At 36.6% G+C, this 22,870-nt stretch overlaps 1 protein-coding gene across 2 annotated transcripts in view; it reads right to left on the bottom strand.

Annotated features, from left to right (window-relative positions):
- Positions 1-22,870, bottom strand: part of LOC5574901 — a 318,036-nt gene that overhangs the window by 250,359 nt on the left and 44,807 nt on the right. For both annotated transcript variants that reach the window (XM_021841342.1, XM_021841343.1), the window contains exon 2: positions 11,610-13,019. In XM_021841342.1, coding sequence (XP_021697034.1) covers positions 11,610-12,420 — 811 coding nt within the window. In that variant the 5' untranslated portion in view covers positions 12,421-13,019. The remainder of the gene's footprint in view (positions 1-11,609; positions 13,020-22,870) is intronic.

Below are 22,870 nucleotides of genomic sequence, written 5' to 3'. Positions count from 1 at the left end.
ACCTTTCATGAGAGGAGCCGTTCCTATCAATGTATCCCCGCTAATCAATGTTACCCCGGATTACGGTATGTTCAGATTCCTTTCCCACAAAATTATTTTTTTCGTAGATTATGAATGGTCCCAAACCAGTTTTGCTCTCCCGTAGCAAAACTTTACATTGGGAATTATTTAAAACAAAAAATCATTTAAAAAAATACTAAGTCTAGTAGTTTGAACGCTGACTCATAAATTGTGACTAGTGTGTATATTTCCCACAATTTATTGATCAAGTATTTTACTTAAAAATCTCAGCCAAATTCGTATAAATACGCATTTTTCTCTCAGAGCTATGTCTATTGAATCTAAAAATGTTGTCTGAGGCTCATTCCCTCACAAGAAATCTTTGAAACAAACTTTAAAACGTCGTTTCTAGCTAGGCGTCAATAGGCACACGGCATACAAAGTTAGCCAAAAATGTAGCCCAAATAGCTACAAAAAGAATTTTGTAATATTGTTGGTTCATACTGCGATCAAGAGCTGTTTTACTAAGATAAAAAGTCTTGAAATGGCTGAACACTATGTGTTGCTTATCAGTAAAAATAATTTTGTGATATTTTGTGCTAAGTTTGATAACAATTTTGTCTTTTGAAATCTGCTGATTCATAAATTGTGGGTGATTCAACCGCGTGGGGTGACTGTACTTCTCTTGAGACTCTTTCAGAGATATTTATAGAAAATTTTCAATGCATTGCTGACCACATGAAATAAGATACACCTGTAACGAATATTATGGGAAATCTCTACGGTGTCTACAGGATAAGCATTTGAGCAATTACCGCCTGAACCAGGCCGCTGAAATCGGCACACATCGTTTGAATTCCAACTTTATGTCACTGATTGCTTCTTCTTCTTTCTGAATTTACGTCCCAACTGGGACAGAGCCTGCTTCTCAGCTTAGTGTTCTTATAAGCACTTCCACAGTCATTAACTGAGAGCTTTCTATGCCAATCAGGCTTTATTAGTCTCATCTTGATCGAATAGATGGAGCAATCTCGAAGCAAATGCTCTACCCCGAACTGAGAAAGGGGAAAACAATCTTTTTCTCTTTGGAGCACTGAGATTGTCAAAACAAACTCTTTACAACTCTGGACAAACATTTCAAAAGGGCACATCGACATTGGTAAACATTGGCTTTGAAAGACGCTGTTGAGCCCCATTCAACTCGATCACGCTCACCAATACCACTATCAGGAAGAGCTAACACCAATCTTTCTGATAGTGGTAATGAAATAAGCAAACACAAACGTGTTAAGGTGAAACAGTTTGGAATCAGCTTATAAAATTGCACTAAAACTTCAAAGGCACAAATCTCGCGAAGAAAGCATCCCACAACAGTGCATTTTTTATTTTAGCTTTGTGCACTCAAAGAAAGCTTAAAATAAAAAGATCAGGGACGTTTGCCAACTATTTCTCCAGTTTTGTGCCTTTGAAGACATGAGTAGGGGGAGAAGTCGGCCATTGTGCCGGCCATTTTTGGATTCCGAGATGTTTCACCTTAACCACTCTATATATCGACGCGAAAAATGTATCACTATGATTCTATATATGTAGTGCACAACCCAATACATTTTCAGCTTCATCGGTTCACTAAAACTCGAGATTTGCTTCCACAAAATTTTGATGATAATTGTTAGAGTGAGACAAAAGATAGGGAAAATTACACGGTCTCCCGTGTCACCTTAACTCTTCATCCCGCAGAGTATGGACGCTCAGTTTGTGTGTGGATAAAATCGCTTCTCTTTTGTAGTTGATCGTTGAAAGGGGGAAAAAGATGGTAAATCAAGAGCAAGGAAGAAGCTTGATGCCAATTGACCATTTTTGCATGTGTATATCGTGTGGCAGGTACGAAGATACGCTATGCCCTGGGAAGTTGAGAAAATTTCCAACCCGAAAAGATCCTCGACCGGTGGGATTCGAACCCACGACCCTCAGCTTGGTCTTGCTGAATAGCTGCGTGTTTACCGCTACGGCTATCTGGAACCCACTGATTGCTAGTATGTGCTAAAACTAGAGGGTGGTCCTTTCGATTTTCTCAAATTGGTGAATCCCTCGTAAGCCAGCAGGCTGAACAGTAGGGCAGTTCAAAATTAAAAAATGTTTGAAAATCCAGTCTTCCATATCTTCCTTACCATCTGTACCATAAAAATAATGTTCTAGGAAATTTTCAACTTTCTAGGTAATGATTTAAAGGTCAAGGTTCCTGTAACGCGGGTAGATCACCTTATCGAGGTGCGTTTCGGGGTAAGATCTACCCTATTGTACTCTTGTTGTATCTGTTCTTGTGAATACTTATAAGTTACGGTCGGAAAAGTATAGGAGAGTACTAAGCTACTAAGACCCACCTATTTGTCCTGGTTGATGAGGAGGTCGAAGTGGAAAAATAGCTGAACCAGCATCTGAGATTGGTTTCAACTTATGAGACATGTTCTTTCCGAGTTTAAGTGGTTTTCTTTCGATATCTAGGAGGGAAACGATTCCGAATCAGTGGAGTAGCAGACCTCCAAACTTCTAAAATAAGCTTTTTTTCTTTTTTTCAAGGAACCTAAATGTCTAATGCAATGAAACCTGTTCACAGTTTCAAAAAACGACTTTGAAGCTTATAAGCTGAAGCAATAATTTGATACGCTAGAGTACCGATGCATGGTCAAAATCAGTAAGTATCATTCAACCAGCCTAGTGGCGGAACCTGATTAAGGGGCGCGCTTTTGAGAGTTTAATGGTGACAAACTGTTTTTTCCAAAAGGTATAAATAGCGGTATCTTTTACTAAAGAAGCTCTATGCAAAATGGTAAAGAATGATATTTGTATAAAAAACGACTACTTCATTATTTCTCAATAGTAATGGAGTAGAACGACATGCACTAAACAAAGGACACGGGTATACCACAAAAGATCAAAGAAAACTGGTCACAGTGGTTCATCCCGACCAGAAACAGAAAAAAAGGTCAAGGACAATGTAGGTTCAGATGGAAATTACTATAGAGAAATTTTGAAAAATGTTCCAAACACGTTAGTACCGGAATGTAGTGATGGCAACGCATTCTTCAAATTATAATATAGATATTTGCTTCATATGTGATTACATCCCTGCAAACATCTTCAAAAATCCCCAAACAAAATAAGCTCAAAAGGGATTTGTTTCTTTAGCAACTTCCTTCATTAGGGTTTGAAGAATTATCTTTCACTATGGGATGATGAGTTTGTACTTACATTCCAGAACCAACGTGCTTGGAACATTTTTCAAAATTTCTAAACATTTCACAGAACACTATTCTGATGGTTAGGATAGTATGGAAGATATGGGAGATTCGATTTTCAAACATTTGTAAATTTTGAATCGCCCCACAGTGCGTTGAACGTATGGAGATGCGGGACGAAAATCAAAACTTGAACATCAAGCCATTTGAGCACCTTGGTATGGAAGGGTAGGTTGTTTCTGATCAAAAGAGCAACAATTTGCATAAATGGCATATACTAGACGCATAATCGCAAAACTGTCCCTAGCGCCAATTTCATTATTTGCCCAGAAAAGCCTTGCAATACTTTTATGATGTAATGAATTAATGATGTAAGAAGTTATTTGCAAGTATGTCTCTTCTCACTCGTAGCTGCCAAAGTGACTTATACGCCTTTATGCGACAAAATCGCATTTTTTTTATTTTTCTGTTTTTAATATGAAATATGAATAAAATCTTGGAAACTACATTTAAAATATATTATTTTGAGCATGAACTAGCTCTGGCGTAATGTCTGGTTGAGCCAAGACTACATAGCGTTGCAAGATTTTCGGATTTTTTATCACAAACAACTCATTTTCATACTTGTGCTGGTTAAGAAGTATACCTAAAAATAGTCAAAAGTCTCGAAGAGTTGCAGCTGTATCTTTCAGACCTCTTGAGGACACTCTAAGAAACATGTCTGTGAGTGATTTAGGTTGGAACTCGGTGGAACTTTTTTGGCGGCCATTTTTAATTTTGTTACAAAAAACAGTGTTTTTGGTTCTCCGACGTTACCCGGAAAACCATTACCCGGAAGACCATTTACCGGAAAACCATTTACCGGAATGAACCGTTTACCGGAAAACCATTATCCGGAAGGACCATTTACCGGAAAATTATTTCTCCATTTCTCACCACGTCCATTTAATCGTTTTATGGTCATTCTGGTCAGTAGTTTGACTTGAAAGATTTAAAATGATCACTAACGATAATGGACAAGGGATGTTCTTCCTTCAAAATACATAAGCATCTAAGAAAAGTCTTAAGATATCTGCATACTTGATCATGTCAATATGCACCATCTTCATACATTTGCATTTCATAGATGATTCACCCTTCTTTAAAAAATAAGCTGTTCTTTCAACTTATCTTTGCAGCTTGTCTTGGCTGAACTGGTTAAATTTGCCTACAACTATGTAACTTTACTTTTAACATTCGACCGTCGGTTCTCGAAGTGTCCAAATGTGAATAAATAACCAATGATTAGAATTTTAACACGATTGGTTGTGCTACCTTTCACCGAGTGTCAATTCACCGAATTTCGTTTTTGCATACGTCAATCAACCGTATATCCCTTTTCTAGAATGACCTGTTTCGGGTCCTCTGATATTCACCCTTTTTTATTAGGGTTCGAGTTCCACCGATTTCGGCCTTTTTGGCAAAATATGTTTAGCCGAAAATGATCAAATATCTTCTTCTTATGATTGCTTACTGTTCTTTCTAGTATATTAACCTGGCATTGGATTCGGGTTATGACATTCGTAGAAAATTCAGTAGCACAATCAAGCAAATTCAAAGGAAAAGCAGATCTATTGAGGTTCAATATTTTGGAATCCAGAAATGGACGTCACAATGGCGAATAGTGTCCCTACTCTCGATCACCAAGGCACTCTTAGTTTCGCATTGATTTCTTAAGCTTTCCTCAAACCACAAAGGCTCCCCAAAATCAACGCGATTTATTAAGGCGACATCGACAAACATTTCAAAGATTTCGCTGCATACACAGTTTGATGAGCGTGTCTGAGTGATTTTCGTCGCGTCGGTCTAGGGAGTCTCGGATTTAGGGGAGCCTTGAAGCTAAAATGAGAATTGTCGGCAAATTTGACGACGTTTAAGAGCTAAAGTACCTGCGTATGAATGCAAAAGTGGTCGATTGACATAGGCTCTCAGCTATTAACAGTAGAAATACTACTAGAACAGCTTTGTTCCAGTTGAGTCGTAACGCTGGCAAGAAAGAAAAACATATTTGGTCCATACCATCTTTATTATTTAAAAAGTTTTTAAGGAAACCGAGGAACCCGAGGAGGAAAGAATAACTCGACAATAACTTATGCATACCATATTTTGGTATCATACCACAATTAGGTATTGTTCAGTTATTGATACCTTATTTTAGTATTATAATGGTATTTGGAAAAAGGTTAAAAATACTTCATTTTGGTATTCGTTAGCTATTGAGGACTGCTGGAGGTATTGAACAATTATTGAAAAATTTCACTTTTATATGAAAATCCATCAAGTATTATTTAGGTATTACAATACCTCATCTAATTATCAGCTTGGTATTTGTAGAACATGCAGAAGGTATTATTTGAGGTATTTTACCTCTTATGCAGGGCTCATTCATACCTCATTCAGGTTGTAAGTATTGGGTATGGAATACCTCACTTTGGTATTCAGTAGTTATTTTCTTCTGCTCGGGAAACCACGAATGTCATGGTTAGCGTGATATAATTTGTACTGAGTATCAGTGAAAGAGAATAAAAATTGTATACAAATGTAATGATAAAGGTTGTCGAAAATGGAACATTTAGCTTTCCGGGTGCATTCCGGTAAATGCTACATTCCGGTAAATGGTTTTCCGGGTAGTGGTACATTCCGGTAAGTGGTATTCCGGTAATGGTATAGAATCCAGTGTTTTTACCATTAGCGCACCGCTCGTTTTGAATTATTAGATCACCATCAGAAATCTGCAAAAAACTGAGTAAGACACGCTAAAAAGCTAGGTGAGCAATGGTATTTGCCCTATGAAATGTACGATTTTCGTAACCTTGTTCTAAGATTTTGACGTGTAAAGCGGGTGCAATCAATGCAAACATAATTTTAACGAAGAAGCAAGTTCTCAATCGTTGGCAATTTCTTCAAGTCGAGTGAAGAATAAGCAGAGCATAGCATAGCATAGACTGACTGTACAAGTCAATGGTTGCTACCCCGTGATTGTTCGGAACTGGTAAGAATTGCACTTCGATCCAAATTAATAAAGGATGGGAGTTTCTGCTTGCAGTTGGGATGGAATGTTAGTGTGTAATGTTTGTTGCTTCTAGAGACCGAGAATACCTCTGCATCTCCACAATCACCACGGGAAGGGTGTTTATTAGCGAGGAAGGAAACAGATCTGGGAGTCACCTTTGGTCGTTGCGATCCATGGATAAGGTAGAAAAATATTACTTTCACTTAACGCTCAACGCTCCGTCATCGTAATCATCGTCATCATCGAAACTTCAAAAGCAGTTTTTCTTTTCAAAACTGTAAATTATTCGATGAAAATGTGTTCACTGTGTTTCAATTGGAGAATACAATACAGTGAACACATTTTCCTGAAAATTTTCTTGATTTTGAACGAAAAAACTGCTTTTGAAAATTATAAAATCAATGACGGATCCTGCCCCCTTAAAACTAGTTTTGCATTCTGTCTCGCTTCGAAAATATATCTTAAGAAAGAAGATTAAGAAGAAACGTATTCAAAAAGTCGAACTGTTTTTTTAGTATTGACAAGTAAATAAAGCTATGTTCAATAAAATAATATTTAATAATAAGGGTTTATGCCGACACTTGAAGTGACGAACCATCCACAGTTTGTTTGAAAAATACAAAAACGATAGTATAGTAGTTCGAGAAAAAACACTATTCAATCTTCTTAATTTAATGCAGTTTGATGTATACAAGTGAAATAGTCATAGAAATTTTATAAAATGAACCGTAAATGGCATATTTAAGAAAAGACATTCATAATATTGAACTAATCATAGTTTATTTTAAGTAATGACGGAAAAATAAAGATTTATGTTTATGAAAAGGTAACCCCGTAGTACACTGACATTCATAATGTTGAACTATTCCATGTAAACAGTTAGTAATGAAGAAAAAAGGAAAGTATATGCTATTTAAATATTTTTACGTAACATTGCCTTGATATAAATGTGTAATCAGAAGCATGAAAAGAGCTCACCAGTTAGTTATCCATCCTCCACTGAACACGAATATATTTTCGCACTCGCACTACGTGAACCGGACACCAGTCTTCCCAAACGAACACCGAACACGTTGGTTCAGGCAGTTTTGTACTCTCCTTCTACTCTCTTCTCGTGTGCAAACTGAAACGCTCGAACCTGAACCTAAACCCAAACATGTGTAAAGTGAACATCGGTTCAAACGCCGGTTCGAAAACCGGTCCATTTGTACCTCGATTGCAACAGCAGTTATAATTATGGTGTAAATTTTCGGTTTGTTTTTTGATAAAAGAAAGCCATTTTAAATCGTTTTAAGCTATATAAAGCCGTGTTATGCCATTTTTAGCTGAATTAAGCTATTTTAAACCATTTCAGTAGGTTTAGGCTACTTAAAACCGGAGCAGTTTTAAACCATTTAAGGCTATTCAAAGCTGTTTAAGTCGTTTTAAACCATTTTAAGCCACTTTTAGCCGTTGTGACCAGTTTTAAGTCATTTTAAGCCGTTTTAAATCTTTTTCAGCCTGTTCAAACTATTTTAAGCCATTTTAGGCCATTCTAAGATGCATTATGTCATTTTAAGCCGTATTAGTTCGACCTAGGTCGTTTAGGCCGTTTTGAGCCACTTCAAGCCGTTTTAAATCGTTTTAGGCCATTTTAAGCAATTTTAAGCCATTTTAAAACAGTTTAAGCTATTTAAAGCCGTTTTAAGCCATTGTAGTCATATTAAGTCGTTTTAAGCCGTTCTTTGGCGTAGTTGGTTAACGCGCCCAGTCGAGCGTATTGGGAGTCATGCGATCGAAGCCCACCAAAACAATTCCTTTTTTTCATAATTTTGCATCTTAATTTGGACATTTGTGTCTACGAGCTTTGGGTTTTCCATTTTAAGTTGTTTTAAGCCATTTAAAGCCATTTTAGCTCTTTTAGGGTAAAATCAAACGACATTCAAAGCAATATAAAGCCGTTGTACGCTGTTTTAAGTCGTTTCAAAGTTATAAAATATGACCTTAAATGATGTCTTCATAACTTTGATATTTTCTAACCAATTTTTAGATTTTAGCATGATTCCCTTTAAAATTATCTAAAATCAAATCAAATTGAATTTATGAAAAGTTTGTATAACATCAAATTTGTCTAAAACCAAAGCATGTCTATATTAAAAGATTTTTTTTTTCAAATTTTTCTTCATTTTACAAAAACAAAAATGGTTGGCCATAACTTCATAAACACTCAACCAATTCGAAATCTTTTAACATACTTTTGTGACTAAATCAGTTGTTTTTATTGTTTTCTTTGACAGATTTAATAAAAATATTGTTTTAATTATGTTATTTAACAAAACGTGGCAAAAAGCTTGATTTTTTAACAACAAAAATCAAATTCAAAATCAAAAACAAATTTATAACGATAACCACGATAACATTGAAGTTGAAACTAATTTTCCCCAGCAATTATTTTTATGAATTTGATGATATTTTTTTTGTGTTCAATAAAAAATAGTAAAAATGTAATTTTCGACGATCAAATATTGAAAAATCCGAAGAAATTCGTTTTTTTAACACAGTAAAGGGTATTAAAAAAAACTAAGTATTTTTATAATAAAAAGGTTACAACACAGCCTAAACAATTAAATTGGCTTCAATATCATGTCAAAAGATTTTAAATCGATTGAGTATTTATGAAGTTATGGACAAACACTGATAAATTTTTTAGTCAAATGAGGAAAAATTCAGAGAAAGCTACTTTAAACTTAGGCTTATTTTGATTTTAGAAAAAAATGATGTCATACAAATTTTTCATAAATTTAATTTTTAGGATTTTCATGTTAAGAGCCTCAAAACTGGTTAGCAAATATCAAAGTAATGAAGAATTCATTGAAGGTTCATTACATGTCACTTGCGCAACCTATAAATCTTAATATTTTTGCTTCAAACTTTGAGGTTTCTCTTTTTATGCGATTTAAACTCTGAAGAGGACGTGATATTTTTAGTTTTGAGATATTTCGAAAAATAAGCCGCACCCTAATGAGCATTGTTGACCTTAAAGTTCATAGTTGCAACTCCAGGATTACCCAGAATAATCGAAATTGCACAAGGAACCAACAGATGGAGCACATAAGTAGCTTACCATCTTCAATGTCTAATTTTGTTAACTCAAAATAATAAAGTCAATAACGGCGCCTTACGGTTATCGGGAAAGGGAAGTAATGTTAGTGTGACATCCATTGCTACTAAAGACCAAGTATACCTCTGCATCTTCATGTTTGTCACGTCAATATTTCACTCATTTGAAATAGAAACATGAAACGAGCTCGCCATTTGATAATCCATCGTCGATAGCTTTTTAACATCTAAAATGTTTGTGGGCAATAGTAAGAATGTAACATTTGTCAAAATTTTGGAGCAGTTTCTTTCTAATAAGTCAACAAATCACGAAAAACATGGACGTTTATTTATCGCAACAGACAAAATGAAGAAACTGACGTTTTGAATTTACCAGATTTGTTATCCATTTGGAAGAAAACTGCCTGTTTCGTTTTTGCAAACGAACGATTCTAAATTGAACCTTAAAGTACAATTTTGTTTTCCATTTCCCAGCTTCCAGCTTCGCTAAACATGTACCTTTCTTACACACTTAAACGGTTTCGCCGAGAACCCAACAGCTGATATCCTGGTAATAATTTGACGATTCTCGGTAAAACTTTAACCGAGATCTCGGTAAACGTTTACCGAATCTCGGTAACGTTCGCACAAAACTGTGTACAGCCCCCTTTGCACAGAATCTGTGCTGCATGAAGAGAGGCTGATTTTGTGTACTCGGCACTCATTTCTGAGCGTGACAAGTTTAGCGTGCAGTGCAAAACACGCTAAACTTGTCACGCTCAGAAATGAGTGCCGAGTACACAAAATCAGCCTCTCATCATGCAGCACAGATTCTGTGCAAAGGGGGCTGTACACAGTTTTGTGCAAACAGTGGTAAACAAACCGAATGAGTGAAATGCGCACAGAGGAGGAACGCTTGGAATGCGGAATTAGCTTCCATTTTTGTTTTGCTTCTGAAAACGTTAAAAAAACACATTCAAATTTTCAAGTTTTCAGAGATTTTTTCATTCGAATAGCCGAAGCGGAAGCAAATGGGGAAAAAACTTCCACATTTGCGACCATCTTACGGCTTTTCGCCTGAAAAAATCACAGAAAACTACCCATCTTACCAACGGCCAACTGTTTGCTGCCGCGCGGAAGAGATTGACAGTTCCATTTCCATCGATCCCCGCACAGCCAATGGCCAACAAATCGGTTACACACAGCATGAGTGCGACTTACATAGAATTTTCACTCAGCCAGAGAGTCCTGCATTGGTTGCCTCATTCTGTGTAGTTTTTACACAGGCGCTGCGTTGAGCAGGCTTAGCGTGTGTGGATGCTCCTCAGTGAGACAGATTCACTTACACACTAGTGCTACACACTGGTGAAATGCCATCACTGTATATAAGTATGGGATTTGGTAAAAATGAATTAATCAGGTTTTGAAGAAAAATCAAGTTTTTCGGACATGTTATTTAACGTTAAAACAAAGTTTGAAATTTGGAATTTTGCCTGCTTTTTGACCTAGACCTTTGTGCTTCCCTCACTTTGTTGAACATTCAACTTTGCTGTTATGTTTTTTTATAGCATTTAAATCTACTCCAATTTTGAAGATTGCCCCTTTGTAGATTTTAGTTTTCGAGTCTCGTTTGATCTGTATGTATGAGATACATCTCTTCTTTAATTTCAGCAGTGTTGCCATCTGCATTAAGAATTTTGATTTTTATAAGGACCACACGATTGCGCTTAGCGTCAACTAAAATTCATCTAAAGGTCCAAATTTGTTACTTCGCCTCGGATTCGAGAGATGTTCAACATTCTTTGACTTTACTTAAGCAGTTTTGCCAGCTGCTATGATATTGTTGTATTAAATGCGAAATTTTGGATTATTTAATTGGTTAAAAATAATTATTTCCATTTGACTTATACGTATTTTCACTAGGAAGTAATATTACTTTAGAAAATGGAAAATGTAAGCATTGAAAATTTTTTTCTCCAGTAGGTCACACCTACCAGCAAAACAGCTTATTCAACAGTAATCATTTTTCAGTCCAACTTTTCCCTGCATCTTGCTGCCCAAGTGTCATAATTTGTCCCATCCATCTTGTTTTCAATTACTTATTTAGCCATCTCATTAGCCATTCCCCTGTAATCATAAACAGCAAAGTGCAAACATATCGCGTGGTGACTGTCTATAGAGCGAGAGAGGTGCATAAGCAAACATGTATAGTAATGAGATACAGCCAGAGTAAGGAAAATTACCTTCCGAGTAATCAATAACGCCAATTAGCACCATAATCACCAGCACCAACTTTACATCGATGCCACCGAAGATACTGCCGAGCAGTGGCGACGATCGGTGACAACTCCGCGATGACCGCTGCCATCCCGGGCTTCCCCTTCGGCAACTACTGTAATCACTGCTTTTACAATCACTGCCACCATTAACAACCGCACTGGGATTACCGATTTCTTCTTTTTCTTCTGCAGAAGCTAGCACACGGTTGGCAACACTGCTACGGCCACTTGGTTGGTGGGAATTCTGGGATTTGCATCTCTTCTGCTGTGATGGTCGCAGCTGTGACAGGTAGATTGAAGATTTGGCGGGAATGCAAACTAGAAGGGAGGAAACCAAGGACGGAAGGGAGTAGTTGAACCAGCGCCGCCACATCCAGACACACTTTGGCCGTCGACGTCCGCGACGACGACCCCGAGGTCTACTTTGGGGATTGCTGCTGCAGTCTTCTTGATGTCGCTGTTGTTTCTGTTGTACTTGTTGTACTAGGTCGTCACCAATGGGACCACTTATGCTAATGCTACTGCGTTCAAGCGGATTCTCCAGTAATACTGGCGCTTGGCTGTTCAGGCGATAAATTGGCTCGATCGACGCGTTATTTCGGGCAGCAGCCGCACACTTTACATAATTTATGCCGTTGTCTAATTTTAGCCCAGCCGCGACTGACGATGGAACGCTCATTTTCACAGGTCGCAACTTGGCAAATCGGCGGCAACATCTTCTTCCCCCGCTGTGCTCCAGTTTTGCGTACTCTTCGGCACCCACTCTGTTTCTCATTCAAATCTACAGCACGTGCGACGAACGAAACCGTGGACCTAACAAAACCCTAACTGACTCCGCTGAACCGGAACCGTTTGATCTTCTACACGCCACCGACGGCGAACACTACTGACGAATAAATTCTTCACAATCTTCACCGATTTTCTCTTCTCTAACCACCCAACTGGAAGAATAATAAACTAAGCGCCTTCATCGAACCACGTGAGTTATTTTAAGTCCTTGAGCCAAGTACCGGGGTTTCGTTGAGTTCCCGTAGCCGTCTTCGTCAACGGCAGGCAGGCGGCATCATTCATAACCGGCTCTACTCGACATCATCATTGTACCGAGATTTTCTCAACTGCGAGGGTAAATACAAGTGCCGAGAGTTATGATGACTGGACTTCTCCGGGTGGAAAATTGTTTGTATACGTTTTTCCTTCCGAGATCCCGGAAAGGAAAGAATAACAATCGTCGTCGTCGTTGCGCGACGAAAGAACTGCTGCCGAAAAGGTTTGATTTATTTGGTGGGCCGATGAGTGTTGCACACTGGATTGCAGACAGTATTCGTTTGCGGTGAATCAATTGGATATCTATTTGGGTGCAGCTAAAACCCGAATCTGAAATGAAACAGTAAAAAGTGATTTCAATTAAAAATATGTTCATTGAATGTTCAAAATGGAATTAATCATCCTTAGGAAAGATCCAAATATGACGTCCATCGTTTTTAGAGATTTCTAAACCCCCCTCCCCCCTCTGTCACGCTTTTTCCAGTACCTAATACAAGCACTGTCACACTTTTCTAGAACCCCCCTTCCCCTAATGATGGATGTCATTTTTGGATGCCCCTTAGTTAATGCAGACCAGGGCTTCTCAATCGGTGATCCCCGGATTCCTAAAGGGGCCGATACAACTTCTCAGGGGGTTCGCTAAACCGTTTTAAATAAGTGAAGCTTGTCTTGATTGATTAATATATGTGAAAATTTTCTAACCTCGCTTATTTTGCAAAAGTTGGTTTAAGCTTTCTAATACTTCAATTAGGTATAAGAGTATTTTATATCTTTTCCGCAGTTGACGAACTCCATCCAGAATGAGTCGAAAAAATAAAAATCGTGCTCGATAGTCTTCGATTTGGATTAAATTTTGCACGTGTTTTTGGTATAGTAGAATAAGTGTCTTCCATAGAAAAATCTATCATTTTGACTCAAGAATAACTTTTGAAAATGGCCAATAAATTTTTGCATGTTGTTTTAGAGAAAAATGTTCTATGAAGAAGTTGTAGTGAACCGTTTGTACTATAAGAAAAAATATAAACTGGAAAAATATTTTATTTATTTTCATAAAAAGATAAAACTTTAATTTAAAATTACACAAAAACCCCATTTTAAATATTTTTAAAATTTTCACCATAGAATCATGATGGTAAATAGGTGTTTGGGACAATGGTTCACGATGCAGAAATTTTTAATAGTTTTAATTTTAGTTTTTCTTAGAACAATTTTTGGCCAATTTTCAAAATATTTTTTTTTTTGTCAAAATAAATACGTTCTGATGATACAATAAGAATCTTGAAATTATTCCGAACCAAAATGATTATATGGATAAGTTTTCAAGAAGTAGCCGTTTTCGAATGAAACCGAGTTTATTGCAAAAACTATTATTTAAATGTTAAAATAGGTCATTTTCATTAGATATTTGCGATTTTCCATCAACTAAAATAAGTAAACGGAAGGAAATAAGGTCTTCACTCTCGAAAACGTATTTTTATTGATGGAGAGTTGCGAATAACTAATGAAAATGGCCTATTTTATATTTAATTAATAAATTTTGTATTAAACCTGAAATTATTTGAAAATGGCTACTTCTAGAGAAATTATTCATATAATCATTTTGGTTCAGAATCATTTCAAGATTTTTATTGTGTAATCAGAACAAATTGACAAAACACCAAAATTTTTAAAATCAACCAAAAATTGTTCTTAGGAAAACTTTTTAATTAAAAATTTCTACATAATGAAACTTTGTCCCAAACATCTGTTTACTATCAAGATTCTATGGTGAAAATTTAAAAAATATTTAAAATGGGATTGTTGTGTAATTTAAAATTTAAGGTTTTATTTTTGAATTTTTCATTAAAAAACAGAAAATATGTTTTCAGTGCATACACAGCAAAATTTTTTGAACATTAGGCAGCACGCAATTTGGACATTGACGGAAAATTGTGGCAGACATTTGAAAATTACAAGCATTAGCCAACAGCTGAAGCAAATATGACCATCTGTCAACCAACCAGGGCCCTTGCAACTATATTTCGGTTAAATCTGCTAGAAATTTACATGAATCTGCCACAAAACAAACCCAGCAACGCTCAACAATCCGCCTTTCGTCAGCCACTTGTTAAGATGTTCAGATAGCCGAGAGAGCTAGGGCGTGTAGATATAGCTCCAGAGATCGCGAATTCAAAACCCGTTTAGAACTTTTTTTATATATTCTTCTAGTTTGGTAGCTAGACGGGGTTGGTGTTCTAATGGCTACCGCTTCTGCTTCATAAGCAGAAGGTCATGGGTTCAATCCCAGGCCCGTCCCTTTCCTCGTACTTTGTAGTTGTATCTTTCACTTGCTTCTATCTACCACTCCTTATATATCACAGTTGGTGTATCTATCATAGTTCATACACACTCAATCTGTTCGGTAAAAATAACTGGGTTTTAGAACTACCGAAAAAGTCAGTAAACTAAAAAAAATCAGAAATCGAAAAACAGAGATTTTTTACTGAAATTTTGCAGAGAGCTTTCTTTTTACCGTATATCATATATTGATAAAAAATAAAACATGGTAAAATTTGCTTTTCAATTACGCGTGGCGGCAGTTTTCATTTTACTGACTTTTTCGGTAGTTCCAAAACCCAGTAAAATTTCACCGACCCCAGTAATTTAATCTAAGTTTGTATAATTTGCTAGAACCCGAGACGGACAGGAATAAACCGTTTCCCTACGCTTCCATTCGTTCATCATTATAGCATACCTTCCTTCACGCCTGATACATAGGCAGTCTGCTAACCAAACCAGCAAGCCTTTCTGCCATAAAAATTACCCCACCCTTTCACCCTTCCCGCATGAACTCGCGTTGACGCAGTGGTATATACGGTCAACCGTGGGAGCCAGTTGAATGCATCATCAATTCCTTCCCCTTCCCCCATTGGTCAGCATTCTGATGTGGCAGGCACCATTGTTGCCTAAAAATAGAATATCATCAGCACTTACACACTGAGGGTGCTTGTTAATCCCAAGTAGTCATCTGGTTGGTTACTTGTGTAAGTGCAGCTGATCTGGCGATACTGGAGTAGCAACCACGGGCTCAAGCTCAAGCTCAAAGTGTACCAGTTATGACCATAGTGGTTCCCTATTTGGCCATATGTGGCATTTTGATAACTTTCACATTTTAAATCTTTTTGAATGCTTTAACATCCAGATATATTGCTGTTTGCATTTGAGATGCAAATCTTGACTAAATGCCCTCCAAATGCGGTAACACAAAACAATCGAAGGACACCTAGCAACGATTATAGAAATCACCGCCGCCCTAGCAAGAAAAATCTTTCTCTGACATCGCATTTCTTGTGGAAAATCTTACTGCATTTGGTGTTCCCGCATTTGATTTTTGCATTTCAAACGCACACAGCAATATCTTAAATCTAACTTCTACAACACACACAAATTTTCAAAATTTTAAAACAATTAAGTAATCACGTATGGCGAAATAAGGAACCACTATCTTCATAATTGGTACACTTACCCTAGTTTAGTCACGACATAACAATAAATCCAATATTACCCAATAATTTCAAGTTTTTTACACTAATGCATGGTAATAGGAACCATAAATATTAGGAAGAGTCCATTCACCGTGCATTTGTGTTTCGACTGAAACACAATAAAAAATATATAATTTGCATGAAATCTCATGACTCATACGACGAAATACATGTAACTAGAAATATCTACAGCGAAAACTTATTGAAATTTTGAAAAATTTGATACCCTAACGTCAAAAAGGAAAATGTGATTTTTTGGCGTTTCTACTGAGAGTTTTTAAAAAATCCCATCATTAAACAGAATTCACATGATTTTGACTACTAGAACTAGGTTTTTAGAAGGCTTTGTGAAAAGAACTACTTCATTTCATCAGTTTTACCTTGTATTGCTGAAAGAAGAATAATTTGTGAAAATTGTATGAATATTCTGTAGGAATTTGTATGTGTGCACGGTGAATGGTGACTTAACAGTACGTCAATCTCTTCCAAAGTTGTTCGAAATTCATTGCCAATATTCAGTAAGATTGTGTTTGATTGATTTAGACAATTTACTACCAAATTTGTTCAAGCTTACTTTTTGGCTTTGTTCAATATTCTATTTTAATATAATCGATAAATAATTTAATCAGTTAAATTTATAAGATAAGAGATATGTAATGCAATTGATCATAAACTGAAATATTAGCTGAAAATTGAATTAAATGTTTGAATAACTAGCTTTGGTATAATCGCTCCACCAAAAGCGGTCAACGGGCCAAAGAAGCCCGCATAAAATTGTTTCAGTTCAGAGACTATTGTGACGATTCCGGAACATCGTTTCCAGATATCAGTTCCGGTATTTACCTTAGCGGTATGTTTCCAGTGTATCATGCACTAACACCTTTTGACGGCAGTCACGGCACAAAATTCATGATTTTTCTATCACTTTATGAATTGCTTCTGATGTTCTAACCATTTTCAGACAAGTTCTGTTGGGGCTCAAAATGAACCCTTTTGTAAGTTTTGGTGGCGTTGTCGTGTGACGAACATTTCATTATACAGGGATGGTACACAAATGTCACGCGTCGATTTTTTTGACCCCACCCCTCCCCTTTGTCACGTTTTTTTGTATGAGTCCTTCGAAAATTTTGTAAGGCTCGTCACGCTTGGCTTGACCCCCTCTCCCCACTTGGAGCGTGACGTAATTTGTGCATGACACCACAGAAATGAATAGACTTCTTTTGATGTCCTTCCTCTTCGTTATGGAGTTACGTCACAGCTGTAACAGAGCCTGCTTCTCGGCTTGGTATTTTACAACCTCTTGCACATTAATGACCAAGTTTTTCAAAATTACCCCTTTTTTTGCAATAGTCTACATTTTGCTAGGATGATCAATTTTAAAATTATTTTTTGAGGTATTTGATGAATTGTCTTGCATTTCCCCATCATTTGCATTTCGCAATACCCATAGTACTCCAACAAATTTGGACCTAAATCCAGCACCGAATTCAAAGTTTCTTATGCATGCATGAAAAATTCATCAAAATCGATCTAGGATGGCAAAGTTACAGAAGGCCTAAAATTTAAAATTACAAAATCAAAAATTATTTTGCATCAGCAAACAACCTTGGCAGTGAAATCTGTCACATATAATGCAAGAATTCTGCTGAGATCATCTAAAGTCTAATAAGTATTCCTAGAATCTTGCCAAAAATTTAACAAACATGTTTCCAAGAGCCCGGTAAGGAGCTTCTAAAAAAGATCTTGTCAAAATCCATCAAACATCGATTTTCCAACATAAAAATTGATAAACAATAATGAATTCTCCGAGAGCCGTTCCAACAAAAAAAAAATCACAAGATTTGAAACATTTCGTCGGATATTACTAAGGCATCCATCGGAATCCACAATATTCTTGCTAAGAAGTTTCTCAAATAGAGTTTCCAAATTTCCCGGGATTTGATTTCCCGGGAAACGGGAAATAAAATTACCATTTCCCGGGAAATCCCGGGAAATTCTAAGTAATGTGAAAATAAAGCCAATTTGTTGAAATCTTCTTTATCAAATTATTCGTATTTCGTGTAGGGTCAGTGATCCATTAGCATACAGTCCCCTATAGTCGCCCTAGTGGCTTTTCTATGGGCGGTTTGCTTAAAATTGTTGCTAAATATTTCTTCACATGAAGCTCAGGAATTATTTATCTAAGTACCATTGTTACACAAATTGATCTTGTTAAAAAAATGATCGAAATACAGTTTTGCTTATAATTTAAGTTCCCTGGCAAACTTATTGTTTCTATAGTAGCACTACTAAGAGAAAATATTTGTCATAAAACAAAATCATTAATTAAACTATTTTTTTATCAATCGAAAACTTGTGATCCACACTTTAAAGGAAAAATGTAAACGTTTTGTAAAAATACGGTTTTGATTTGTATTTGTGTTCCAGCACAAGCAACAATAAATACAAAAATCTGAGTTTTCGTATTTTTTATGTTTTTATTTACAAAACCGAGATAAAATGCTTTTAGATGACGTTAATGAATCTGGGTTTATTTTTCGATTTTATTCGAATATTTGTTCTTAGCTATGCGGCTTCCAAATTCAACATCGACCCTATATTATTTTCTACCAGTTAATTTGTTGGTTATTTCTCTTCTTTGTGACTAATTTATTCATGTTTCTCTAAAACAATGTTAGCTTCAATTCAAACGCTAGGTTTCAAACCAACAAAGCATTAAACGAAAGTCCACGTGGAATTTATTCTTAATAAATCGTACGAAGTTTAGAATGATATCCAACTAGGGTCTTTATATTGAAAATTGTGACTGCAACATCCATAGAATTATATGAAAAGTAAATTTTGCGATGGTTTTTGTTTGAAAATAGATAGTAAATTCTTTTATTATATAGAGTTACCCGGGAAATATGGAAGTCCCGGGAATTACGGGAATCTCGGGAAACAGAAAATCATTTCCCGGGAAACGGGAATCCCGGGAAATCTCAATTCCCGGGAAATGTTCCCGGGAATGCAAACTCTATTCTCAAAGATAGATTGGGTAACCATCAAACATCAACACTGCAATATGCATTGAATATTTTTGCCAATCAGCTTGTTAAAAGCCAACTAACGGCTTATGAAAAAAAATATTTAAAATCGTAAGAAATTCCGCAAAAACATTACCAGATATCCGTTAAAAACCTTCACAAAAACCTTTCAAGAATCACTATGAACAGCCATCAGACGCAAAATTATGGGAGATTGAAAAATAAAGATTCATCAAAATCTATTTTTAGAATAACAATGTGTGAGTTTATTATTCTAGTCATAAGACTCTTAGTACAATCTGTCAAAAATTCCATGAAAACTATCTGGAAGACCTTTTGGATAATTTAAAAACCCCAGAGCACTGGAAAGTTTCAAGACATCAACAGTTTCAATGCAAAACTGTTATTCATGTGTACTTTTGGAGTTTTGGTCACCCTAAGGAAAAATATTGTTTATACATAAACCAAAAGACTTTTGGTTACTGTCAAAACATTAAACGAAAGCTTTCAATCCATGCTCAGCAGGGAAAATATAAAAGCTAATCAGAAACTTTGTTTTTGTATTAAAAATGGGGGTGGCTAATACTGGACCACTTGCACCAGTATTCGCCAGCGATTTTAATTTCAGTTCCTTAATTCTCCACCTACGTTGATTTCTTATGGAGGGTGGCGAATCAGGAACGCCATGGCGAAGAATAGGTGCAAAGGTGCAAACATTTTAAGGAAAATGATGTTTTTCTATTATTTTCTGTGAATATTTTGCAGTTTCCAAGAATATTTCCATATCATCTTAAAGCGATATAGCAAACGCTAAACAATTGGCAACCATACATGTCGTAAAACGGTATACGATTCGGGGTGGCGAATAACTGGTATGTATACAAAAAATGTTGAAAATCTTAAAAAAAAGTTTTGTTAAAAAATACGATTTTAAGTGGTCATTCACATTCAACGACAAAGACCCTGATAAAAACTCCGTTAGTTTATCCGGACTCGTGGATAATCATGGTACTAGTGATATTAGCAACCATTAATAATTTTTTTTTTCAATCTCAGCGGGTTTCATCTGCTACCACTTGCCACCCACAGTACGACCCCCAAAAGTTACTGATAATTACACTTAAATTACTATAATAGCTTACCCTTACTTTTTAGAACCCTAGTGTCTTTGAGAAAATGATCTATTTTGACAGTTTACACAATTTTGTAGAACAATGTTGCTACCGAAAACCTCACATTTTCAAAATATTTGAGAAAAACGGTTTTTAGGGGGTCATTTATTAAATTCCTCCATATTTTGGAAACGTGACTAGATGCAGGCTAGGTGTCTTTGTCAAAGTTGTTTGTATTTAAATTATCTACAACTTTGCCAAAGACACCATATTTAAAGATCGTCATTTCAGAAATTTTAATTGTACAGCGCCGCCTGCGGCAAAGTTGCAAACTAACATTTACCGCCAATATACACACTTAAATTATTTTACGGATTCCCGTGAAATTTCAACAGCTGAACAGTTCGGTAAAATAAATTAACGAAGTACGGTAAATTTTTACAGTATTCGGTCAAAAATCACCGGAATCCGTTAAATTCCGACGAAGTTACGGTGTTTTATTTCACCGAACTGTTCAGCTGTTGAGATTACGGTGAAATTCACCGTAAGAGCTTAGTGTGTATGCGCCAAATTTTTAGAAAATTTTCGTCCGAAAACACCATTCCGGAAAAATCACGTTTAAGAGTGCTACTGAATTAAGTTCACGATTTTGGCCCACTGTAAGTTGGTGCCCAAAGTCTGATATGTCTTGAAAAAAGCTTTTGAATCAGTTCCAAAGTAATTTAATAAAACCGGGGACTGTTCCGCCCCAACTTGTACCTAGAACATTCTAATCTGTAAATTCGTTTTTTGATCTGGCCGCGAACGGCTTCTCCGAAATGGACTCAGCGGTAAACCCATGTAGATCAGGCCGACCGAACGCCGATTGCTGGAATGTGGTTTCGCCTCTGCTACAGGCTGAGCTCTAAGTTTTTTTTTCGGCGCGCATGTAACGTGACATTCAGAATAAATGAATTTATAAACTTCTCATATATCGCCGTAACTTATGGGGCCGGGCTCGCGTGGCTCGTGGCAGACTGGACCAGGACCAGACAGTCCTTCCGCGCCACTACCTCCCCTGTCGACTCTATTACCGAACCACGGCTCCGATTGCAGAGTGGTCCAACGATGGTCAAAAGTTTAAAAAAATTAGTGTCATATATTTTTTATGAATTTCCTCAGTATTGATTAGCAATTCCCCAAAATTTCTGATTGCTTGGTTTACATTTCGGTTTGTGAACTGTAAAGATGTCAGCTAAAATTGATCCTTATAGTTTGTACAAAATTCGTGGATGTTCGCGGCCACTGTGCGGCGACGACGACGATGGTCGTTGCACGTCTAGTCATCCTTCCGAACGAGTGCAGTTGTGGTGCAATGTCGACACGGGCAGCGGCGGAGCGGTGATTGTTTTACTGTTTTTTTTTCGCCAGTCAGTTAAAAATGCATCAGTTTATAAAGGTTTTTAATTGAATTGCAAGTTGGTCAACGTGGTTCATTGTCGGGTTTTTCGACGGTGCCCTACCTCAAAACGATACGTATACGATAGACCGGTACAAACGAACCAGAAAATTGGAAATAAAACAGCTGTAAACATTCTTTGAGATCAGTTTTATCTTTATGGAAAATTATAAAATTGCTTCTTCAAAATAAAATCGAAAAGATTCATTGAAACACCCATTTGTCATCGATTATGAGATAAATCATGAAATTTTACAAACACTAAGCTTATTTACGGAATACGTAAAATTTATCGAAATCTCACCATTCGGTACTACAAATTGAGAACTTTTGGCGAAACAATGCATATTCCGGTAGTATATTTTACTCAAATTTGTAAGCTTTCTTCAAAATTATGCCTAGATAGCCGTAGCGGTAAACGCGCAGCTTTTCAGCAATACCATGCTGAGAGTCGTGAGTTCGAATCCCACCGGTCAAGGACCTTTTCGTAAATTCTCTCGGCATTTGACATATCTATCAGTTTTAACGCCTGTCATGAAAAAAACATTTCCCATTTCCACATAAAATGAAAAAAATTAAGGGAAGGACAACAGAGATGAAATTCATAGTTGACATAATACTTAAAATTAACGTGACAACATTATTATAAATATATTTTTAGGCATCAATGAGTTGTTTTTTTTCACAAACTCAACAACTGTTTCTCAATTTCTGAATCAGTTTATGCATCCATGTTTACTACGGCGACGTTGGACGGTGTGCCCCAAATGCAGCTTGGCTGTCGTCGTCGTAGTAGTAGTTGTTGTTGCAGCCACCGAACTTGGTCCCAATTGCAGTTGCTGCAGCACACTGACTGGACGGTAGGTTCAATTGTGAAAGAACGACGAAGGGTAAAAAAAATAGATACGATGCAAACGATGCAGCAGGGTAACGTACCGCTAGAGGGAACTCGGACGTCCTGCGGGAGGTGTAACGGATATGTGCGGAATAAAGTTCTACTTTGTGCATTTTTTTTGGGTTTTGTACCACAAGTAGATTTTAATGGAATACGAAATGTAGGTCTCTGGTTTACGAGGTTTTC

This window comes from Aedes aegypti, chromosome 2, assembly GCF_002204515.2.
Source record: "Aedes aegypti strain LVP_AGWG chromosome 2, AaegL5.0 Primary Assembly, whole genome shotgun sequence".
NCBI classification, from domain to species: Eukaryota; Metazoa; Arthropoda; class Insecta; order Diptera; family Culicidae; genus Aedes; species Aedes aegypti.
This window is presented reverse-complemented; position numbering and strand designations above follow the sequence as displayed.